The 19,827-nt window shown below is 47.2% G+C and overlaps 1 protein-coding gene across 9 annotated transcripts in view; it reads right to left on the bottom strand.

Moving 5' to 3' along the window:
- Positions 1-2,127: 2,127 nt before the first annotated feature.
- The window catches only part of hemk1 (HemK methyltransferase family member 1), a 128,676-nt gene continuing 110,976 nt past the window's right edge, over positions 2,128-19,827 (bottom strand). For 7 of the 9 annotated variants that reach the window (XM_038812273.1, XM_038812262.1, XM_038812272.1 and 4 more), the window contains 2 exons: positions 9,351-9,464; positions 2,128-3,199 (listed from right to left, as the gene is read on the bottom strand). In XM_038812273.1, coding sequence (XP_038668201.1) covers positions 3,169-3,199; positions 9,351-9,464 — 145 coding nt within the window. In that variant the 3' untranslated portion in view covers positions 2,128-3,168. The remainder of the gene's footprint in view (positions 3,200-9,350; positions 9,465-19,827) is intronic. The other 2 variants (XR_005462384.1, XM_038812270.1) reach the window with 2 other exon arrangements.

Here is a 19,827-nt window from a genome sequence, read left to right on the forward strand (position 1 = left end):
AACCTTCCTTTCTAACTTAGAAGAAAACCATTTGCAATTAGATTTTCATATTCTATAACTATAAATAAGTCACAAGGCAAGATTCATGACAAAATATTTATTTATATTCCAAGACATGGACAGCTTTATGTTGCTTTTTCCAGAGTGGGAAATTGTGATTCTGCTGAAGTATTTTGTGAAATATTAATCAGAAACCCCTGTACATTAAGACGTTCTGTTGAAATACAGATAGCAATTCGACCACAAGTGTTTTGCGGGTCGCTGCTAAAAATATATTTATCAAACTGTGATCCTTGCAGTGGTATGTATCGTTTCTGTCACAGCAACGCAGAGATTTAATGAAGTACCTTTTTGAGTACAGTAGTTTCCCCAAGCTCCATTTGAAAAGTATGTTTTTATTTTAAAATACACAAACATATATATATATAGTTTTTTTCAGGTCTCTCAGTTGAACTGAAGAGTTGTGTGGCTTAGTTTACAGTCTGCTCTAGTGACAATAAATACTGTATTTATATCTATATAGGGCTTTACCATGTCTTTTTAGAGACAACTCACAGCAGTTTGTGTGAACTACTTTTTTGTTTAAAATGCAGTGACTTGTTCATAATAATAATCTTTATTGTCACAAGTAGGCTTACATTAACACTGCAATAAAGTTACTGTGAAAATCCCCTCGTCGCCACATTCCGGCGCCTGCTCGGGTCCACAGAGGGAGAATTCAGAATGTCCAGATTACCTAACAGCACGTCTTTCAGGACATGTAAGAGGAAACCGGAGCACCCGGAGGAACCCAAGCAGACACGGGGAGAACGTGCAGACTCTGCACAGACAGTGACCCAAGCCGGGAACCGAACCTGGGACCCTGCAGCTGTGAATCAACAGTGCTAACCACTGTGCGACCGTGTAACTTAGCCAAACATAGTAGTCCCGCAAGAGCAGTGAAGCATCCGGCTTTGGTGACATTGAGGGATTTTTAAATTCATCTTGAAAAACATAAGAAGGCAGAAGTAGGTAATCTGACCAATCGAGCCTCCTTCCTGTCATTCAACCCATGTAGTTGGGTATTAGGATCTTTAATACCCCTCCTAAACTGGGAAAACCTTAAGTTCAACATTGCTTCCAAAGGGCAATACCCGTGACCGTAGCTATTCATTCGGATCCCGGAAGGTGCCTTAAACTGCAACCTCTTGTTAAAGATACTGGTACCAACTGAGAGAAATTGGCATCTGACAAGGAGCAACACTAGCATCCCAGAGTAACTCTAACCCATTACAGTGGCACTGATTACAACAGACTGTGCAAGCCAAGAAAAGTGCATTAAAGGTTGCGTGGCTGGCATTATTTTGCAAGATTAAAAAAAAAATTTAACTTTCCCTTCCAATAATAGCAATCAGCTAGTAGGACTATTAGTGTGTGCAATTGTGGTGTATTATGTGCAATTCTGGACATTTCACATTTCAAGAAACATGTCAAGGCTTGGAAGGGGATCCAGAGAGATTTATTGGAATAATACCAAAGGTAAGGGACTTCAGAGATGTGGGCTGGGATTCTCCCCTACCCGGCGGGGCGGGGGGTCCCGGTGTGCTGGAGTGGCGTGAACCACTCCGGCGTCGGGCCGCCCCAAAGGTGCGGAAGTCCCGCACCTTTAGGGGCCAAGCCCTCACATTGAGGGGCTAGGCCTGCGCCGGAGTGGTTGGCGCTCCACCGGCTGGCGTGAATGGCCTTTGGCACAACGCCAGCTGGGGCCGAAAGGACTTCACCGGCCGGCGTAAGTCCGCGCATGTGCCGGAGCGTCAGCGGCTGTTAACGTCATCCCGGCGCATGCGCAGGGGAGGGAGTCTCTTCCGCCTCTGTCATGGTGAAGACCATGGCGAAGGCGGAAGAAAGAGTGCCCCCACGGCACAGGCCCGCCCGCCGATCGGTGGGCCCCGATCGCGGGCCAGGCCACCGTGGGGGAACCCCCCGGGGTCAGATCGCCCCGCGCGCCTGCCTGGCCCGCCAGTCAGGTAGGTGGTTTGATTCCCGCCGGCAGGAGATGCTTGTCAGCGGCGGGACTTCGGCCCATCGCGGGCCAGAGAATCGCCGCGGGAGGCCCGCCGACTGGCGCGGCGCGATTTCCGCCCCCGCCGAATCTCGGGCGGTGGAGAATTCGGGACACGGCGGGGGCGGGATTGATGCCGGCACCAGGCGATTCTCCGACCCGGCGGTGGGTCGGAGAATCCCGCCCTTGGAGTGGATATTCTGGCATTTTTCTCCCTCAACGCAGAGATGGTTCAGGGTTAGAATTCCGAAAAGTTTTGATAATGCAAGTCGGGAGAAACTGCTTCCTCTTGCAGGTGAGTTGAAAGCCAGAGGCCCTAAATTTAAAACAATTGGTCAAAGAACTAGAAAGGAAATGAGGAGAAATATTTTATGCAGAGGAATGGACTGTCTGAAAAGGGGTATTGGAATCAGATTCCATAGCAACTTTCAAAAGGCAACTAGACATGTACTTAAAGATAACAAGTTTACAGGATTATGCGGAGAAAGCAGTGAGTGGGACACAATTGGATTGCTCTTTAAGGAGTTAACACAATTACGATGGATTCTGTGCTTTCTGTGCTGTACAATTCAATGAATGGAAAATTAGGCTGATAAAGCTATCATGGGAACTGGCAGTCAAAAGCACCAGGTCAAAATCCTGGAACTCCCTCCCTATCAGCACTGTGGGTGTACCTACACCACATGGACTGCAGTGGTTCAAGAAGGCAGCTCACACTACCTTCTTAAGGGCAATTAGGAATGGGTAATAAATGCTGGGCTGGACAGCGCCGGACGCATCTCATAAATTAATAAAAATACCTGCGACAGGGCTCTTTCGATTGGCTGACATTACTTCAGCGTGAATCCTGGATAGATGCAGAAACTGACTTCCTGCCATTTTTCGCCAAAGTTACAGCAGCCGATTGTTGAATCCATTCACTGCAGAAATTGTGACATTTGCGGCGGTGTACATCAGAGATCTCAGTGTGTGGTTGCTCGTAGCAACAGATTCAATGAAGACCTCTACCCTTCCAAGCTGCAAGTGTAGTATGCTGCTGAAGTACAAATTCTGAAGCTGTGCAGATGTAATCTTACAGTTTCTACTAAACGTAGGTAAGAAGGGTAAGGGGTTGATCCGTCAATTGTTCAACTTCTCTGGAGTACACAGAAACGTGGCCTGTAATGGGAACAAATAAACTTAGGCATTTAAAATCAGATCTATCAACAGATCACAAGCATCATTAATTCTAGCTACTGCTTATTTTTCACGTGTTCTGATATCTTTCAGAGATGTGAGACATAGTTATAAATAATCCCCCTCTTCAGGTCCTCCTCTACCACACGAAATGAACTAACACTCAACAACAACTTGCATTTATATAGCTTCTTAAATGTAAGGTAAAGTCACCATGGTCCCAAATGACCAGAGGCTCCTTTCCCCTTTGTGGGGGGAGGGCTAACTGGTCGTGGTGCAACCTGCAGGTCACCACACCTCAGGCAAGGGCAAGGTTGAGAAGGCGGGGCCTTCATTAATAACCTCAGCTGGTACGGGAATTGAACCCGCGCTGCTAGCCTTGTTCTGCATCACAACCCAGCTGCCTAGCCCACTGAGCTAAACTGGCCCCCTTTAATCTGGGGAAACCTTCCATGACGTTTCACAGGAGTGCAATCCAATGGAAATTGACACTGAGCAATACAAGAGCAGGTGACCTAAAGCTTGGTGAAAGAGTTGGGTTTTAAGGAGCATCTTAAAGGAAGACAGTAAAAAGTCTTACAACATCAGGTTAAAGTCCAACAGGTTTGTTTCAAATCACTAGCTTTCGGAGAACTGCTCCTTCCTCAGGTGAATGAAGAGGTAGGTTCCAAAAACATATATATAGACAAAGTCAAAGATGCAAGACGATACTTTGAATGCGTGCATTTGCAGGTAATGAAGTCTTTACAGATCCAGAGAGATTGGTAATCCCACATTAAAGAGGTGTGAATTGTCGCAAGTAAGGAGAGTTGGTAGGATTTTGCAAGCCCAGCCCAGATGGTGGGGGATGAATGTAATGCGACATGAATCCCAGGTCCCGGTTGAGGCCGCACTCATGTGTGCGGAACTTGGCTATCAGTTTCTGCTCGGTGATTCTGCGTTGTCGCGCGTCCTGAAGGCCGCCTTGGAGAATGCTTACCCGGAGATCAGAGGCTGAATGTCCTTGACTGCTGAAGTGTTCCCCAACTGGAAGGCAACATTCCTGCCTGGCGATTGTTGCGCGATGTCCGTTCATCCGTTGTCGCAGCAACTGCATGGTCTCGCCAATGTATCACACTTCGGGACATCCTTCCCTGCAGTGTATGAGGTAGACACCGTTGGCCGAGTCGCACGAGTATGTACCGTGTACCTGGTGGGTGGTGTTCGCACTTATAATGGTGGTAGTCAAGTCGATGATCCGGCATGTCTTGCAGAGATTGCATTGGCAGAGTTGGATGGTGTTGTGGTCACTGTTCTGAAGGCTGGGTAGTTTGCTGCAAACAATGGTTTGCCATGGCAATCTCTGCAAGATGTGCCAGATCATCGACATGGGTACCACCATTACACGTGTGAACACCACCCACCAGGAAAGATCATAGAATTTACAGTGCAGAAGGAAGCCATTCGGCCCATCGAGTCTGCACTGGCTCTTGGAAAGAGCATCCTACCCAAGGTCCACACCTCCACCCTATCCCCATTATCCAGTAACCCCACCCAACACTAAGGGCAATTTTGGACACTAAGAGCAATTTAGCATGACCAATCCACCTAACCTGCATATCTTTGGACTGTGGGAAGAAACCGGAGCACACATGTGAAGAATGTGCAGACTCCGCACAGACAGTGACCCAAGCCGGGAATCGAACCTGGGACCCTGGAGCTGTGAAGCAATTGTGCTATCCACAATGCTACCATGCATGGTACATTGGCGAAACCATGCAGACACTGCTTCGAAAGCTAGTGACTTGAAACAAACCTGTTGGACTTTAACCTGGCGCTGTAAGACTTCTTACTATGCTCACCCCAGTCCAACGCCGGCATCTCCACATCTTAAAAGAAGAGACAGAGAGTTGGAGAGCTTTAGGAAGGAATTGGGATTGAAGGCAGGGTCACTGTCATTGGCTGTCTCTCAATTTGAAGATGATGGCTACGAGGGACCGTGTTTTTCTGGCATGGGCGTTCATGTGAGTGAGCAGGCCGATTCTCAATCCGCAGATCGCTGGGCACATGGAGCAGGACGTTCCATGAGCTGGTGGGATCCAGCGAGGAGGGTCAGCTTCCTTCTGTGCTGCCACTCTGCCTCATCATTAGGACCTTGTGAAGCAAAGTGTGACGCAGCTCTAGGGATAAGTTGTCGCCATTCTGAACGATCGATAGTCAGCTCCTCTCAGTCATCAATGCCAATACTACTGAGTTTCAAGGAGAGCTTCAGAATCTCTTTGAAACCTTTACTTTGAACTCTCCTCTGACGCTGGCAACTTGAGAGTTGAATAAACAGGACCCGGTGAGGGAGATCCTTGTTGGCTGTCCAGACACAGTGCCCATGTTGACTTTGAAGGAGTTTTGGCTCCAATGATGGGGTGAAGAAAATGAGACGCGTGCAAGAAAGGAGCAGGCAGACGGTTTCAGTCCCAGCCTACTCTGAGTTTGTGTTCGCTGATGGCATGCTCCATCTCTCCCTGATGCACTCTTGAATTCATTCCCCACTGACCCTTCATGCTCTGTCTTGAGATAGAGTTGTCAACCCTCTGGAATTGTCCTGGAATCTCCAAGAACGAAAGATTGACCAACTTGTGGACATTGCAGCAAGCTACACCCAGGGGTAAAAATCTTTGGGGCATTAAAAGAATTAGACTTAGTTTTAATTTCCTTTGAAGGTTTTTGCTGTCAGAATCACAAGCTGTTATTGTTATGCTGGAGATGGGGATAAAACTGCGCTTTGGCCAGGTGGGGTGTTTGGAGGCGTGAAACCACGTGATGAAACTTACAGGAATACATCAAGCAGAAGTTGGCAACCCTAGGCTGAGACTGAAGCCATTCCTAGAATCCACGTCATTGCATATTTGCATATTATTAGATAAGGCTTTTTGGGAAGTGAAACTACGTATTTTAAACTATTTGCTTGCCCCTGGAGTTTGTGCAGCATTTTGACGGAAGTGAAACAGTTTTTCCTCACGGGGACCCCTGACTCTGAGCTCAGCTTCCTTTGCGCTTCCCCTTGCTTGTGGAGAAATTGCTGGTCTCCGATGAGAAAAATCACAAACAGGCACAGAGGGATTCTTCCCTGTGATGATTCAGATCAGATTTCACTCCATAAATAACACATGTCAGACTTTAGAAAAAATACAGGTTTTTCCGGCCAAGTGACACAAATAATTAAACAGCTGTATTCATCGAGGGAGAATTATCTCCATCTTTTGAAGAAGTGGACAAATGGGAGATTTTTGCTTTTGTAATCAGCAGCCTTGTTCCCTTTATCCTTCAACCATCCATCGAACCCATCCTCAACGCTGATGTGCTCGCTGTTTCAATCCCGGAGGAGTAAATCTCACAACTCTGGAGAAAAACATTTTTCCTGCTGTCATTCCATTTAACCTTACAGCTGCTCCCTTTTGACCCAGCTGCTCATTCACAGAAAACTGCTTGTTTCTATATACCCCGTCCTGTCACTTTATCATTTCAAATACCTGTTTCAAATTCCCCTCAAATCCTGCTGACAGTCAGCCCAAATTTTTAATGTCTTTCTTCATGACTGTATCCTTGTGAATCGATGATGTGCGTCTGCTTATTGACCCAACAACTGTTCCCTATTGTGGAGCCCAATACGGTGCACAATACCCCAACTGCAGTCTCACTATAATTTTGCACATTTATTATTACACCTCCGTTTTTATGTTCTATGGCATCCAGTAAAGAAGCCAGTGTTCCTGTATGTTTTATTATGGTTTAATCCATTTGAATTGCTGCTTTCAATGTCTTGTAAACTGGAAATCAGGCATCTCTCTCTGTACTTCCATTTTTGAGATCTTAAAAGTCTAATTTGTATGTTTTTCTCTTAATCCAAACCTACCATTCCACATTAAATTTTTTTCTTCGCTATGTGATAACCCATGGGCGGGATTCTCTGATGTCACGTTTCTCGACGTCGTCAACATGCCCTCAGGAGCAGTGATTCTGACCCCTACAGGGGACCAGCACGGCACAGGAGCAACCCAGGCCGCTCCAGCTGCCAATCCCGGCGTCAAATGGGCACTGCAGGTCTGTGCATGCGCAGTGGGACCGGCGTGATTGCTGTGCATGCGCGTTGGCTCACTTCTCCGCGCCAGCCCCGACGCAACATGGCGTAGGGCTACAGGGGCTGGCGTGGAACAAAAGAGGCCCCCAGCCCGAGAGGCTGGCCCGCCGATCGGTAGGCACCGATCGCGGGCCAGGACACAGCGGAGGCCTCCTCCAGGGTCAGACCCCCACAAGGTCCCGCCGGGTAAGACCAGGTGTGAACAGCGCCGGTGGAACTCGGGTTTTTTTGTACGGCCGCTTGGCCCATCCCGGGCCGAGAATCGGCGGGGGGGGGGGGGGGGGGGGGGGCGGGGCCGTAGTGTGGCCCCCGACCGGCGCCCTTTCGACCGCGCCGGTGCGAATTCTCAGCTCTCCAGGGAATCGGTGGACTGGTGTTGGGGCGGCATCACGCGATTTGCACGCGTGCCGGCGATTCTCCGGCCCAGCCTGGGCTGAGAGAATCCCGCCCCATATCCTTTATGAGTGGTTGGGGGGTGGATGGAACCTGGATTTTATGTTCAGGTGATTGCCCTTTTAAGAGCTAGTTTCTCCGAAAGAAAATTTATTGTAAAAATAAAGTAGCGTGCTTCCAGCAACTGATCATGTGGCCAAGCTGCCTCGGAGATAACAATAGGATAAAATAAGATGCAATCAGAAGTTAATTGTCGGGGTGAGGAGGTCCCTGGTTGCAGTTTTGTGCTCAAGAAGTTTGGATTTTGTTCAGAACTAGCTGGCTGAAAGGAAAATCTATTTCCAGCAGGATTGAGTTGAAATTGTGTGTTGGTTAACACAGTTTGTAAAAACCTAGTTAACTGAAGGACCTTACTAACAGTGAATTTCACTTCTGGGATAGCCAAGCTGAGAAGAGAGAGAGAGTGAGTGAGTTTGGAAAAACAAGATTCCAGAGTTAAACAACATTGAAACCAGGAGATTTATTCCGGAGGCAAGAGAGGTTAAACTAATGCGGCAGGGGAGTGGGAATCAGTAAGCCAGCAAGTGCAGAGACTAGGGGGTGAGCATGGTACCAGGGCCAGGCTGGCTCGGAGGAAGCGAGGTGGTTGAGGCAGATGCGTTAGCGACCTTTAAGACTTATCTAGATAGACACATGAATGGACTGGGTATAGAAGGATATAGGCGGTTGGTCGAGATAGGACACGTGATCGGCGCAGGCTTGGAGGGCTGAAGGGCCTGTTCCTGGGCTGTACTGTTCTTAAGGCGCGAGCAACACCTGTGTTGATTGGAGAGTATACAATCGTGGAGGAGGTTTGAAGAGACACCTTGCCGGAGGCAAGCGGAAGGCCTGAAAAATCTCAATCCTTATACGAAGGTTTGAAACAGTACTCAGGCCAAGCGGTTAACCTTCCAATTTTTGACAACTATCTGACTTGGGTTTTGGGGGTTCAAGTAGGCATAGGAGGAAACTTGAGTTGAGAAGTTTGGTTCAAGGTATACATAACTGTATTTTTAACATCTTTAACATAACTGAGTATATAATATATAGTGTAGTTGTAAGTATTAATGTTCTTTGATTTTTGTGTAATAAATTTACCATTTTTTAAAACAGTGAACCTTGTAACTTTATTCTTTCAGTAAATACCTGGGTTACTGGATTCTAAAAAAAACAGTCATGATGAGGAGATGCCGGCGTTGGACTGAGGTGGGCACAGTCGGAAGTCTTACAAAACCAGGTTAAAGTCCAGCAGGTTTGTTTGGAATCGCTAGCTTTCGGAGCACAGCTCCTTCATCTGGTGAGTCACCTGATGAAGGAGCTGCACTCCGAAAGCTAGTGATTCCAAACAAATCTCTTGGACTTTAGCCTGGTGTAAGACTTCTCACTGAAAAAAAGTGTGACTGGTTCTACCAAAATCATAACTATTCACATCCTTCAAATGCTTTTAAAACTTAAACTTTGCATCATCTACTTAATGGCTCTTGATATACATCTTCATCTCTCTGACTCTTTATACACTTGGTGATGTACTGGATTGTGGATTTTAACTTTCACGTATGTTAAGTTATCGAAACCGCTGATACTCACCTTCCGCAGATGTCCCAGTGGGTAGCCCTGTAGGTGAGCCGCAGGCTGGCACGTTCCTGAAGCCAATTTTGTATCATCTCTGGATGTCTGGGATCCACCTCGAGGAAAATCTTGCTGCAGCAAAGAAGAAGGTTGCTGAATGGGATATAGGAACATTTAGCCCCTCAAGCCTGTCGTGCCATCCAGTGAGTTCATGACTGATTTGCAAGCTAATCCCAAGGCCAGAATTTAGAGGCTGGCCAGAAACGGCAACATGACAGCTACCCCTCTGGAACTAAATGCTGGGAACCGGAGGAAAGGTAAAAGGCCGGGGTCGTGGGTAGGGTTGAGAAGCCGGGGAGGTCGCAAGGGGTTGGGGAGAGATCCAGAGGTTACCAGGCCTGAAGGGAAGTGGCCACTTTAGGGCCTTAATTGGGCATGAACAGGCCCTGCCCGCCTGGCCGAAAATTACGACTAGGTCGGGGCAGGCAGGGTTCTGGAGCCTCCCCGAACAGGTGCCGGAATGTGGCAACCAAGGGCTTTTCACAATAACTTCATTTGAAGCCTACTTGTGACAATAAGCGGTTTTCATTTTCATTTCATTTCACCACCTCGGGATATCCCGAATGACTTTACAGCCAAAGAAAATCTTTTGAAGTATAATCACTGTTATGTGATAGGAAATATTGTAATCGATTTATGCACAGCAAGCTCCCACAAACAGCAAAGAGTTGTTTACAGTAATAGAAAAGCAAAAAATGCTGGAAATACTCAGCAGGTCAGACAGCAACTGTGGACAGAAGCAGAGTTAATGTATCAGGGCAAGAAACCTGGTCTAATGAAAGGTAATCTCAACCTGAAACATTATCCCTCTTTCTCTCCATAGATGCTGCCTGGCCGGCTGATTATTTCCAGCAACATTTGCTTTTATTTCAGATTTCCAGCATCTGCAGAATGCTGCTTTTCTCTGTTTTTAGTAAGTTTGATGTGGAGATGCCGGTGTTGGACTGGGGTGGGCTCAGTAAGAAGTCTTACAAATCCAGGTTAAAGTTCAACAGGTTTGTTTGGAATCACTTCCTTTCGGAGCACTGCTCCTTCCTCAGGTGAGTCCTGACGAAGGAGCTGTGCTCCGAAAGCTAGGGATTCCAAACAAACCTGTTGGGCTTTAACTTGGTTTAGTAAGTTTGATTAAGGATTTAATATTGGCCTCAGAACTCAAGGGGAATCATAAAATCCCTACAGTGCAGAAGGAGGCCATTTGGCCCATCGAATCTGCACCAACCCACCGAAAGAGCACTCGACCTAGGCCACACACCGACCCTATCCCCGTAGCCACCGTGGCACATCTTCGGACTGGGGAAGAAAGGGGAGCACCCAGAGGAAACCTACGCAGACAGAGGGAGAACATGCAAACTCCACACAGACCGTCGCCCAAATCTGAAATTGAACCTTGGTCAATGGCATGGTGAGGCAGCAGTGCTTACTACTGTGCCGCCCCACCAAACCCACTCTCTCTATGCCCCTCATAATGTTGTGGGCCTCTATCAGGTCGCCCCTCCTTCGTTCCAGTGAGAACAAACCAAGTTTATTCAAGCTTTGACAAAGAGTCATCGGACTCGAAACGTTAGCTCTTTTCTCTCCCTACAGATGCTGCCAGACTTGTTGAGATTTTCCAGCATTTTCCCTTTCGTTTCAAGTTTATTCAACCTCTCCTCATAGCTAATGCCCTCCATACGAGTCAACATCCTGGTAAATCTTCTCTGCACCCTCTCTAAAGCCGCCACATCCTTCTGGTAGTGTGGCAACCAGAATTGAACACTATCCAAATGCAGCAAGAGGATCTCAGCCTTCTGTGACTGATGGGCACGGTTATGGGCCAGGGTTTAGAGAACCCCAAAGTGTATCATGGAGTTCACCTGACCCACAACTTTTAATAGATTGTGTTTATGGGGAGCACACGGGCCTACCCTACAGGTGGGATGCAACAGAGATATACAGTACTTTTAAATTAAAACAATGTTTATTTATGAAACCAGTTGACACTATATAAACCCACAGTAAACATCTTAACAACTATCAACACCAATAAATCCCCCAAAGAATACAGTACTCTAGAAGTAACTCTTAATCTTTCCTTGCAACATCCATAAGATAAAAAAGAACCCTTTTTACAGAAAGACATCAGGTTTAACTTCTCTACAGAAACAGGTATTAGTTTTAAATCACCAAAGGATCTGTAGACAGTCTTTAGATTGCAGAGAGAGAGACTAATACACCGTCTTGCTGTGACTGCATCGCCAAGTCTAAAACAAAACTAAACACACTCTGTGGCAGACAGCCTAAAGCGAAAGTAAAAGCAGACAGACAGCCCAGCTCCACCCACACTCTGACATCACTGATAAACACCCATTTCTTAAAGGTACTCTCACATGACAGCACTACAGGGGCTAGAGTGCATAATTGGGCCCCAAAACGAAACTTCAATTTGATTTAATAAGGTTTATTTCAAAAAGTTTATTTTCTGTTATAATTTCCCCTTTAAGGATCTGTTTGTTTAATTTGATCTGTTCATCTGTTATTTTAGTAAATTAATTAGAATCCTTACAGTGCAGAAGGAGGCCATTCGACCTAATGAGTCTGCACCGACCCCTCAAAAGAGCACTCTACCCATGTCCAATCACCCGTCCACCGCACCCTATCTCCGTAACTCCATAACCTAACCTGCACATTCCTGGACACTAAGGGGCAATTGATCATGGCCAATCCACCTAACCCGTACCTCTTTGGAAGTTACAGGTCTACTCAAAACAGTAGAAAGTGAGACTACACTTGAGGCCTTCTGTGACTGGCGGGTACCGCAGGGGCTTGAGTGCTTAATCAGCCCCCAAAACCACGTTTGTTTTGATTCAATAAGTTTCCTTTACACTTTTTGTCTTTTGTTATAGTGTCCCTTTAAAGAGCTGTCACTTTAACGTGCTTTGCTAATCTGTCCACCTGTTTATTGTTTCGACTCACAAGAGTATAAAAGCAGACTGCTGGGACATTGGGAGTAGTAGGCAGACATTATTTAAATAAACCTGTTGTCAAGAAAAGGATTGGTGTCTAGTTTTGTATTTGGATCCGCTTAATGGCATTAACTTCCTACTCACCCGTTGCCAATTATACATGGGGTGGGAATGGGGAGCAGAGTGACTAAGATTCGGTGAAAGAATTCTGTTTTCCATTTACTTAGACACCGCACAACCATTGAAAAACAGGAGGAACAGCACCTGAGAATCCTATCTGAACAGTGGTTGGGCTGTGTCACAAACAAACGGCCGAATATTATAAAAGGGGGTCAGTGAATAGCAATTGGATGCTGAAACCCGTACAGATTTTTCCCATTAAAAGCACATACTACCCGTGGAGCAGTCCAGCTTAAATCAGCCAGGTCAGCAGGAAGTGGAAAACAAGTCTGAGGCTATCATGACTGTGCGGTTCAGGGCTCCACCACGTGCTGAGGTTCAAAGATGAGGGTTTTGTTTCCCCTGATTTTAAATTTGGTGGAATTTATGTCTCATTCAGGGCAAGCAATCTGATAGCGTGGGGTCAGTGAAGAGGTTGAAGGAAGTGGTGGAAAATGGAGTTGGGTACCATCATTGTACTTGCGGATGATCTCTCAATGGGGCAGCTTGCTGGTAAGTAATCAAATGGGACCAAGGATGGATGCTTTGAAGATCCTGGAGTTGATGGTGTAAGGGAGGAAATTGAAGCCAGTGTTGAGATCCTCTGGCTGCATTTGGATAGGAGGAACCATGCAAAGGAAGTCCCGTGGAGCTGGACAGTGGGAGCAGAGCGGGTGGAGAAGGACGGTATCATAATCAACAGTACTGAACACCATGGAAAAATGCAGGAGATGGACAGGAATGATTCACCACCATTACAGTCACAGAGGACATAGTTTGTGCAAACTCAAAGAGTTACTGCAGAGAGCATGGTGCTCGGCAGTGAAAGTATTTTTTGGCTGGTGTCGGAATGAACCAGGTGAACGAGTCCATTCTCAAATCTGGGCCAGGTTAGCTGATCTCAGCGGAAGTGTCAACTGGCCTCAAATCCACTGGACTGGAGGGAAGACGGAAAAGGAATTGTTTAATAAACTCGTGCACACATGGATTTTGGATGGGGGCACAATCTGCCTCATCTGCGATGCTCTCAAGGTTGAATTCCATCCACCACTGTTTAGGTTCTAGGCAGCTCAGACAAGCTTCGGTAGGACTGACAGTGCCTCTGGAATTCTAAGCAAGAAAGAATCAGCATCCTCTGGGGGGGGGGGGAAGAAACACAATTTAATAAAACTTTCCCGAGTTTGCTCTTTTCCTCTGTTTATTTTCCATGAAATCTACAATGGTAGAACAGCGGCAAACGGACTGGATTCATCGCTGCCCTAATCAGCTGCACAATTCCTATTGCCTGAATTAACTTATTCTCCATTTTAAGGTTTTGCCTTAATGCAAACATTAATACTTTTGAGTTAATAATCTTAATCCAAGAATACCGATTTCCCCCGTGATTTATGCTGGGCATTTAGAATATTGGCAGTTCATTTCTGGGCCCCAGCGATCAGAGTGGACTGACAGCATGTTGCGACGGTACACATTAACAGGAAAGAGAAACGGTTGCACTACAGTAGAATGTTTGCTATTGCTTTCACACACTCGCCGCAGAAAGAATGAAGCTTAAAGGTTGCAAAGTGCACACAATCAACAGCAATCCCTCATCCAAGCATAACATTACTAGGCATCGAAGTTGGTCAGCATTACACATTAATAAATCCTGGATGACTAGATCTAGGAAGCTTTGTTTTAAATAGAAATCTCTGTAACAGTTAATGGACCTGAATGTCAATAAATTTTCTGCTTGGCTTGTTTTTATAAAAGAAACATTTGGCACAGTTGAGCAGAAACAAAGAATCACGTCCAAAAACAAGCAAAACACCATGAATGTTAATAAAGAAATGAAAAGGACCCATGCATTAAAAAGCATTATTTTTTTGCCTCACTGCCCTCTCCTTAAGGCTGAATGTAATTAAACACATTAACTTTTAGAATATTAAGATGGCATGGTAGATATCAACTTTCAGCAAACGGCACACAGATGCAATGGGGGGGACCCACCCCCACCCACCCGGACCCACCCACCCCACTGTGAGCTGCAAAACCAAGGAACTGTGTGTGTGTGTGTGGCGGGGTGGGAGGGGGGGGGGGGGGGGGGGAGGAATCTGGTAGCTCCTCCAAGTTAGATTTTAAAAAAAGAGGACAAAAAACTACCAGAAACAGACTGTTAGCATTCTACTGCCTGGCGGCCACAGAAGCATATTTTCTGGGCCAATGTTGTAAATTTAAGGGCCACTGTTTAGGCCATCCTACCCTATCAACACTCTTATTGGGTACCTTGAGAATTGCTGCAGTTTCCTTTGCATAAAAGGCAGCTGGTCAGCTCATTTGGCTCGATAACTAGCACACGGTTCAAAATAATAGCAACGGTGTGGGTTCAATTCCTGTTCTGGCTGAGGTCGACAGGAGACTTGTTTCCTTGCTTTATGTGGAGAAGTGCCCCTCAAGCTATATAACCAATTTCTCTAATAGAGAGATGCCTACGGTCCCTGGTGGATTGCGGCTAATTAACAACCTGCCGATAGTTGGATATCATAGGGTTCTGACTTGCATATGTTACTGTGGCAGTGGGGCTGAATCAGACAGTGAGCTGTGGTTCCTGTTCTCAAGACCCCGAGCAAAATGAGAGCAGGTGGACGGAGAAAGTGGCAATACGTTCAGCACTGCAATTTGCAGAATGCAATGTCCCTTGATTCCTCCCCCCCCCACCCACCCCACAATCAGCGAGGATGGAGGGGTGGGGGTGTTACAATTGTGAGCCCTGCCTCATATTATAAAATTTGGAGGCTTTAAAAAAAAAATCCGTGGCAATTATGGGACAGCATGGTGACACAGTGGTCAGCACCTCTACATCACAGTGCCAATGCCCCGGGTCCGTTTATGACTTCTGGGGCTGGATTATCCGATCCCCCGCTGGGTCGGAGAATCCGGGGGGGGGGGGGGCGGCATGAATCCTGCCCCGCCGCTCCGACTGCCATATTCTCCGGCTTTCGGGCGGGGTTTACACCGCGCCGGTTGGGGGCCGTTGACAGCGCCCCCCCCCCCCCCCCGGTAATTCTCCGGGCCCCGATGGGCAGAGCGGCCGTCAGTTCTTGGCCAGTCCCGCTAGCGTGAAATGGACATGGTCCCACACGGCGGGACCTGGCAGGAAGGCCAGTGGACTATTCGGGGGGGGGGGGGGGGGGGATCCAACCCCGGGAGGGGGGCCCTCACGGTGGCCTGACCCGCGATTGGGGCCCACCAATCTGCGGGCAGGTCTGTGCCGTGGGGGCACTCCTCCCTTCCGCGCCGTCCTCTGTACGGCTCCGCCATGGCCGGCGCCGAGAGGAATCCCCCTGCGCATGTGCAAGAACACGCCGGCGGTTCTGCGCACGCGTGGGACCACGGTGGCCCTTCGACGCCGGTTGGTGCAGCGCCAACCCCTCCGCCGTTGGCCTAACCACGGAGTGGTTCGCGCCGTTCTTGCCACTGGCGTCGGGCCATCCCACCGATTGCGGGAGAATCCTGCCGCTGGTGACTGCATGGAGTTTGCACGTTCTCCCCGTGTCTACGTGTGTTGCTTCCTGATGCTCCGGTTTCCTCCCACAGTCCAAAGATGTTCAGGTTAGGTGGATTGGCCGTGTTAATATTGCCTAATTGTTAGGTGGGGTCATGGGGCTAAGTGCTCTATCGGGAGCAGAGGCCGGTACAGACTCGACGGGCCGAATGGCCTCCTTCTGCACTGTAGAGATTCTATGATTCCTATGTTAGCTTTAAAATTACTTATTGTGGATTCTTTGATTTCCAATTCCACGTGTTTTTGTTAAATAAAAACTTTAAATGGTTTACGAGTTAAAAGATTTTATTGACTTCCTGTTTTTTTACGTTTCCAGGTGTACTATTTAAGAATGTGTTCTCCAGTTTTCCAAACAGCTGGATGGTCCTCATTTCCGCATAGTCAGTGTGACAATTCAGTTTAACTTGATATTTTTTTCTTAACTTTAATACTGGTTCATTTGAGTGAAGTTGGCTGCTGGGAAAGTCTTTGGGGAAACGTTCTCGCAATCCCGTTGTTTCAAAGAGCTCAGTGAGGCCACCTTTGTAGTTAAATGGAAAGTTTGTGAAAAACCGTGTGGTGGTGATGGTGTTGGCAGGGATAGATCATCCAAATGTTAGCAATTTAATGGGCACCACACTTGGGAAAGTTAAGGAATTACCTGGGACTTCCCTTGAACAAGTTCAAGACTAATCAAACTGTTACTGAAGTATTTTGTTGTTCTTAAAACAAGCCAATGATCAAGGGGATGGGAGGTAAACTGACTGGAAGCTCTTTTGAGATTTAGCAAGAGGTATTCCAGTGCTTGGGGGTGGGGTTAGACAGGGGACTGAGTATTGTTGCTTACCAATGATGTACCTCCACTGATTTATATGGAGGATTTCCAATACTAAATGCAAAACATAAAATCATGGGCGTGATTTTGCCAATTGAAGGCTGAGTGCTCCCGCCAGCGGGAACACTGGAGTGATTCCGGCTGGCGCTAGGACTGACCTGACGTGCCACGCAATAGCGCTTCGAATTTTGTTTTACCAAGATCGGGATTTTTGTGCCGTTCAATGGCACGTAGTAAATTTTTAAAAGAGGATTGGGGTTTTCGCTGGACCCGAGAAGGTCAGGGCCTAATCTCTGTGAGGTCCTGCTCCTCAGAGATAAAGGGTTCCCCGATGTCAGAATGCTGCTGCAGTACTTCCCGCATCCATATAGCCCCACACCTCCAGTCTGACCCTCCAACTCCCCCCCCCCTCCACTCACCTCCCTCCAGTCTCTCCCCACAGAGTACCGTCCTTCAGGCCCCACCCCTTGGCAGTGCCAACCTGGCACCTTGCACTCCGAGGGGGTGAGTACCCTCCCGACACTTACCTCCAGGCTGTCCTTCATGAGGGGTGGGGTTTCGGGGGCGCTTAAGCTGGGCTTGGGGCCTCAGGTCAGGTGTCTTTCCTGGAATGTGGGTCAGTCAGTTGGCCTGTCAGAACTTGCACCAATTCAGGCCAGTGGGACACCTGGCTGGGGAGGGGCTAGAAGATGCCAGGAGGCAGGAGACTTGGGTGTCCTGCCGTAATTGAGACTCAAATTAGGGACGATGACCTATTTGTATGATTCCGCAGGTACGGGTGGGAACCTCCTTTGGGCCGCCTGGGACTCGGTTGAAGCTGGTGGGGCGTCCGCGAGGCTTGCAACTATGAAACCAGTTTTTTGCCCAACGCCCGATTCACTGGGCCATGGTGATTCCCGCCGCTGGCTGGCAGCTCCAGAGAATCCCGGCTCATATATAACAGAGGAGGAGTAATTCAGCCTATCGCGTTGATTTGTCGAAAGAGCTAATCCCATTCCGCTGCCCCTTTTCTTCACTCTGTATATTTTCCTCATCAAGTGTCTATCCAATTTCATTTTGAACCTGCTTTTCAGGCAGTGTATTCCAGATCATAACTACTTGCCTGTGTAAAAAAAAAAAATCTCACCTCTGGCACTTTGCCAGCTGTCTTAAATTTGCATTCTCTGGTGACTGACTCCCCTGTTGGTGGAAACGGTTTCTCCCTATCTACTCTATTGAAAACCCTCATCATTTTCAGCACTTCTTTCAAATTTCCCCTTTACCGTCTCATAGTACCACAGAAAGATACATCACAGCGGGGGAACCATTTGGCCATGTCATGCCAGCTCTTTGAAAGAAGTAAGCAATTTCCCCCACTCTCCATCTTTTTCCCCAAAACCCTGCAGATACTTCCCTTCCAAGTATTTATCCAGTATTCTCTTTTGAAGGTTACTATTGTTCGGAAAACAAAGGTCGATTTAAGGGATTCCCTGTCTCTCCATGCCAGCGAGATTCTCCGGTCATGCTGCAGGGAATGGGAGATTTGGCTGAGCGCCAAATTCTCCACCCTCGCCGACAGCGGTAGTGGGACGCACTGGCATCGGAGAATCCCGGCCAAAGAAATCCTAAAGGAGCTGGTGCAAAATCCTGCACTGGATTGGCTGTGAAGCTTGGATTAAGGGAGTAATTTGTAAAGCCTGGGTTGGATTTTTTTGAATGTAGACCGCCAAGAGAAAGCATCGTTATGAGAGCAGATTACAAAGCGTGTTTCTGGGAGTGGAGTTTGGAAACTCTCACATGACAATCATCTGGGGAACTCGGAGGAGGCATCCGCAAACATTCACTTGCGGTCAGAGCGGAGAGTGCATTTGCTCACAGTCATCTTGTGTGCTTAAAAGGGACATTAAGTTAGTGAGAACATTGTAGGTTAAGATATACTTTGCAATCTATGTTAATCCTAAAACCTGTGTCGGATTGTTGAGATAAGGGAGGGGAAGCAGTCGCAATGTGTTATAATCCTATTGTTTCACATTTAATAATTTTTTTTATGCTATTAAAACTAATTAGCGGTCTTGTGACTCTGTTCCTCCACATTGTAGCAAAACAAATTAAGGTATTTTGAGCCAGGGTTTGTTTCTGGGATATTCCCATCCAGTTATAACATCAGCTGGGACCGTAACACTATTGATTCAGATTTCACCTCTCCTTTCAAGCAGTGCATTCTGGATCATGGCAGCTTAATGCAGAAGAAAAATTCCCTCTATCTCACTTCTGATTCTCTTGGCAATCACCTTAAATGTGTTCCCTGGTTACTGATCCTTCCTGCCAGGGGAAACAGTTTCTTCCCGTTGAATAAACTCGGTTTGTTCTCACTGGAACAACGGAGGTTGAGGGGCGACCTGATATAGGTCTGCAAAATGATGAGGGGCATAGACAGAGTGGATAGTCAGAGGGTTTTTCCCAGGGTAGAGGGGTCAATTACTAGGAAGGATATGTTTAAGGTGAGAGGGGCAAGGTTTAGAGGAGATGTACGAGGCACGTTTTTTTACACAGAGGGTAGCGGGTGCCTGGGACTTGCTGCTGGAGGAGGTGGTGGAAGCAGGGATGATAATGATGTTTAAGAGACATCTTGACAAATGAATAGGATGGGAATAGAGGGATACGGACCCTGGAAGTGTAGAAGATTTTAGTTTAGACGGGCAGCATGGTCGGCACAGGCATGGCGGGCCGAAGGGCCTGTTCCTGTGCTGTACGTTTCTTTGTTCTTTTGTACTCTGTCAAAATCCTTTGGTGTTGAATACATCTATTAAATCTCCCTCAGCCTGCTCTTCCCTAAGAAAAATAATCTGTTTCTCTGGACCTTCCAAATAGATGAGGTTTCTCAACCCTGGTAGTCTTTCTGAAGTCTCCACATCCTTTCTGAAATGGCGTATACAAGCTAGATGCAATAATCATAATAATCATCTTTATTATTGACACAAGTAGGCTTACATTAAC

This window comes from Scyliorhinus canicula, chromosome 11 (assembly GCF_902713615.1).
Source record: "Scyliorhinus canicula chromosome 11, sScyCan1.1, whole genome shotgun sequence".
Lineage (NCBI taxonomy): Eukaryota > Metazoa > Chordata > Chondrichthyes > Carcharhiniformes > Scyliorhinidae > Scyliorhinus > Scyliorhinus canicula.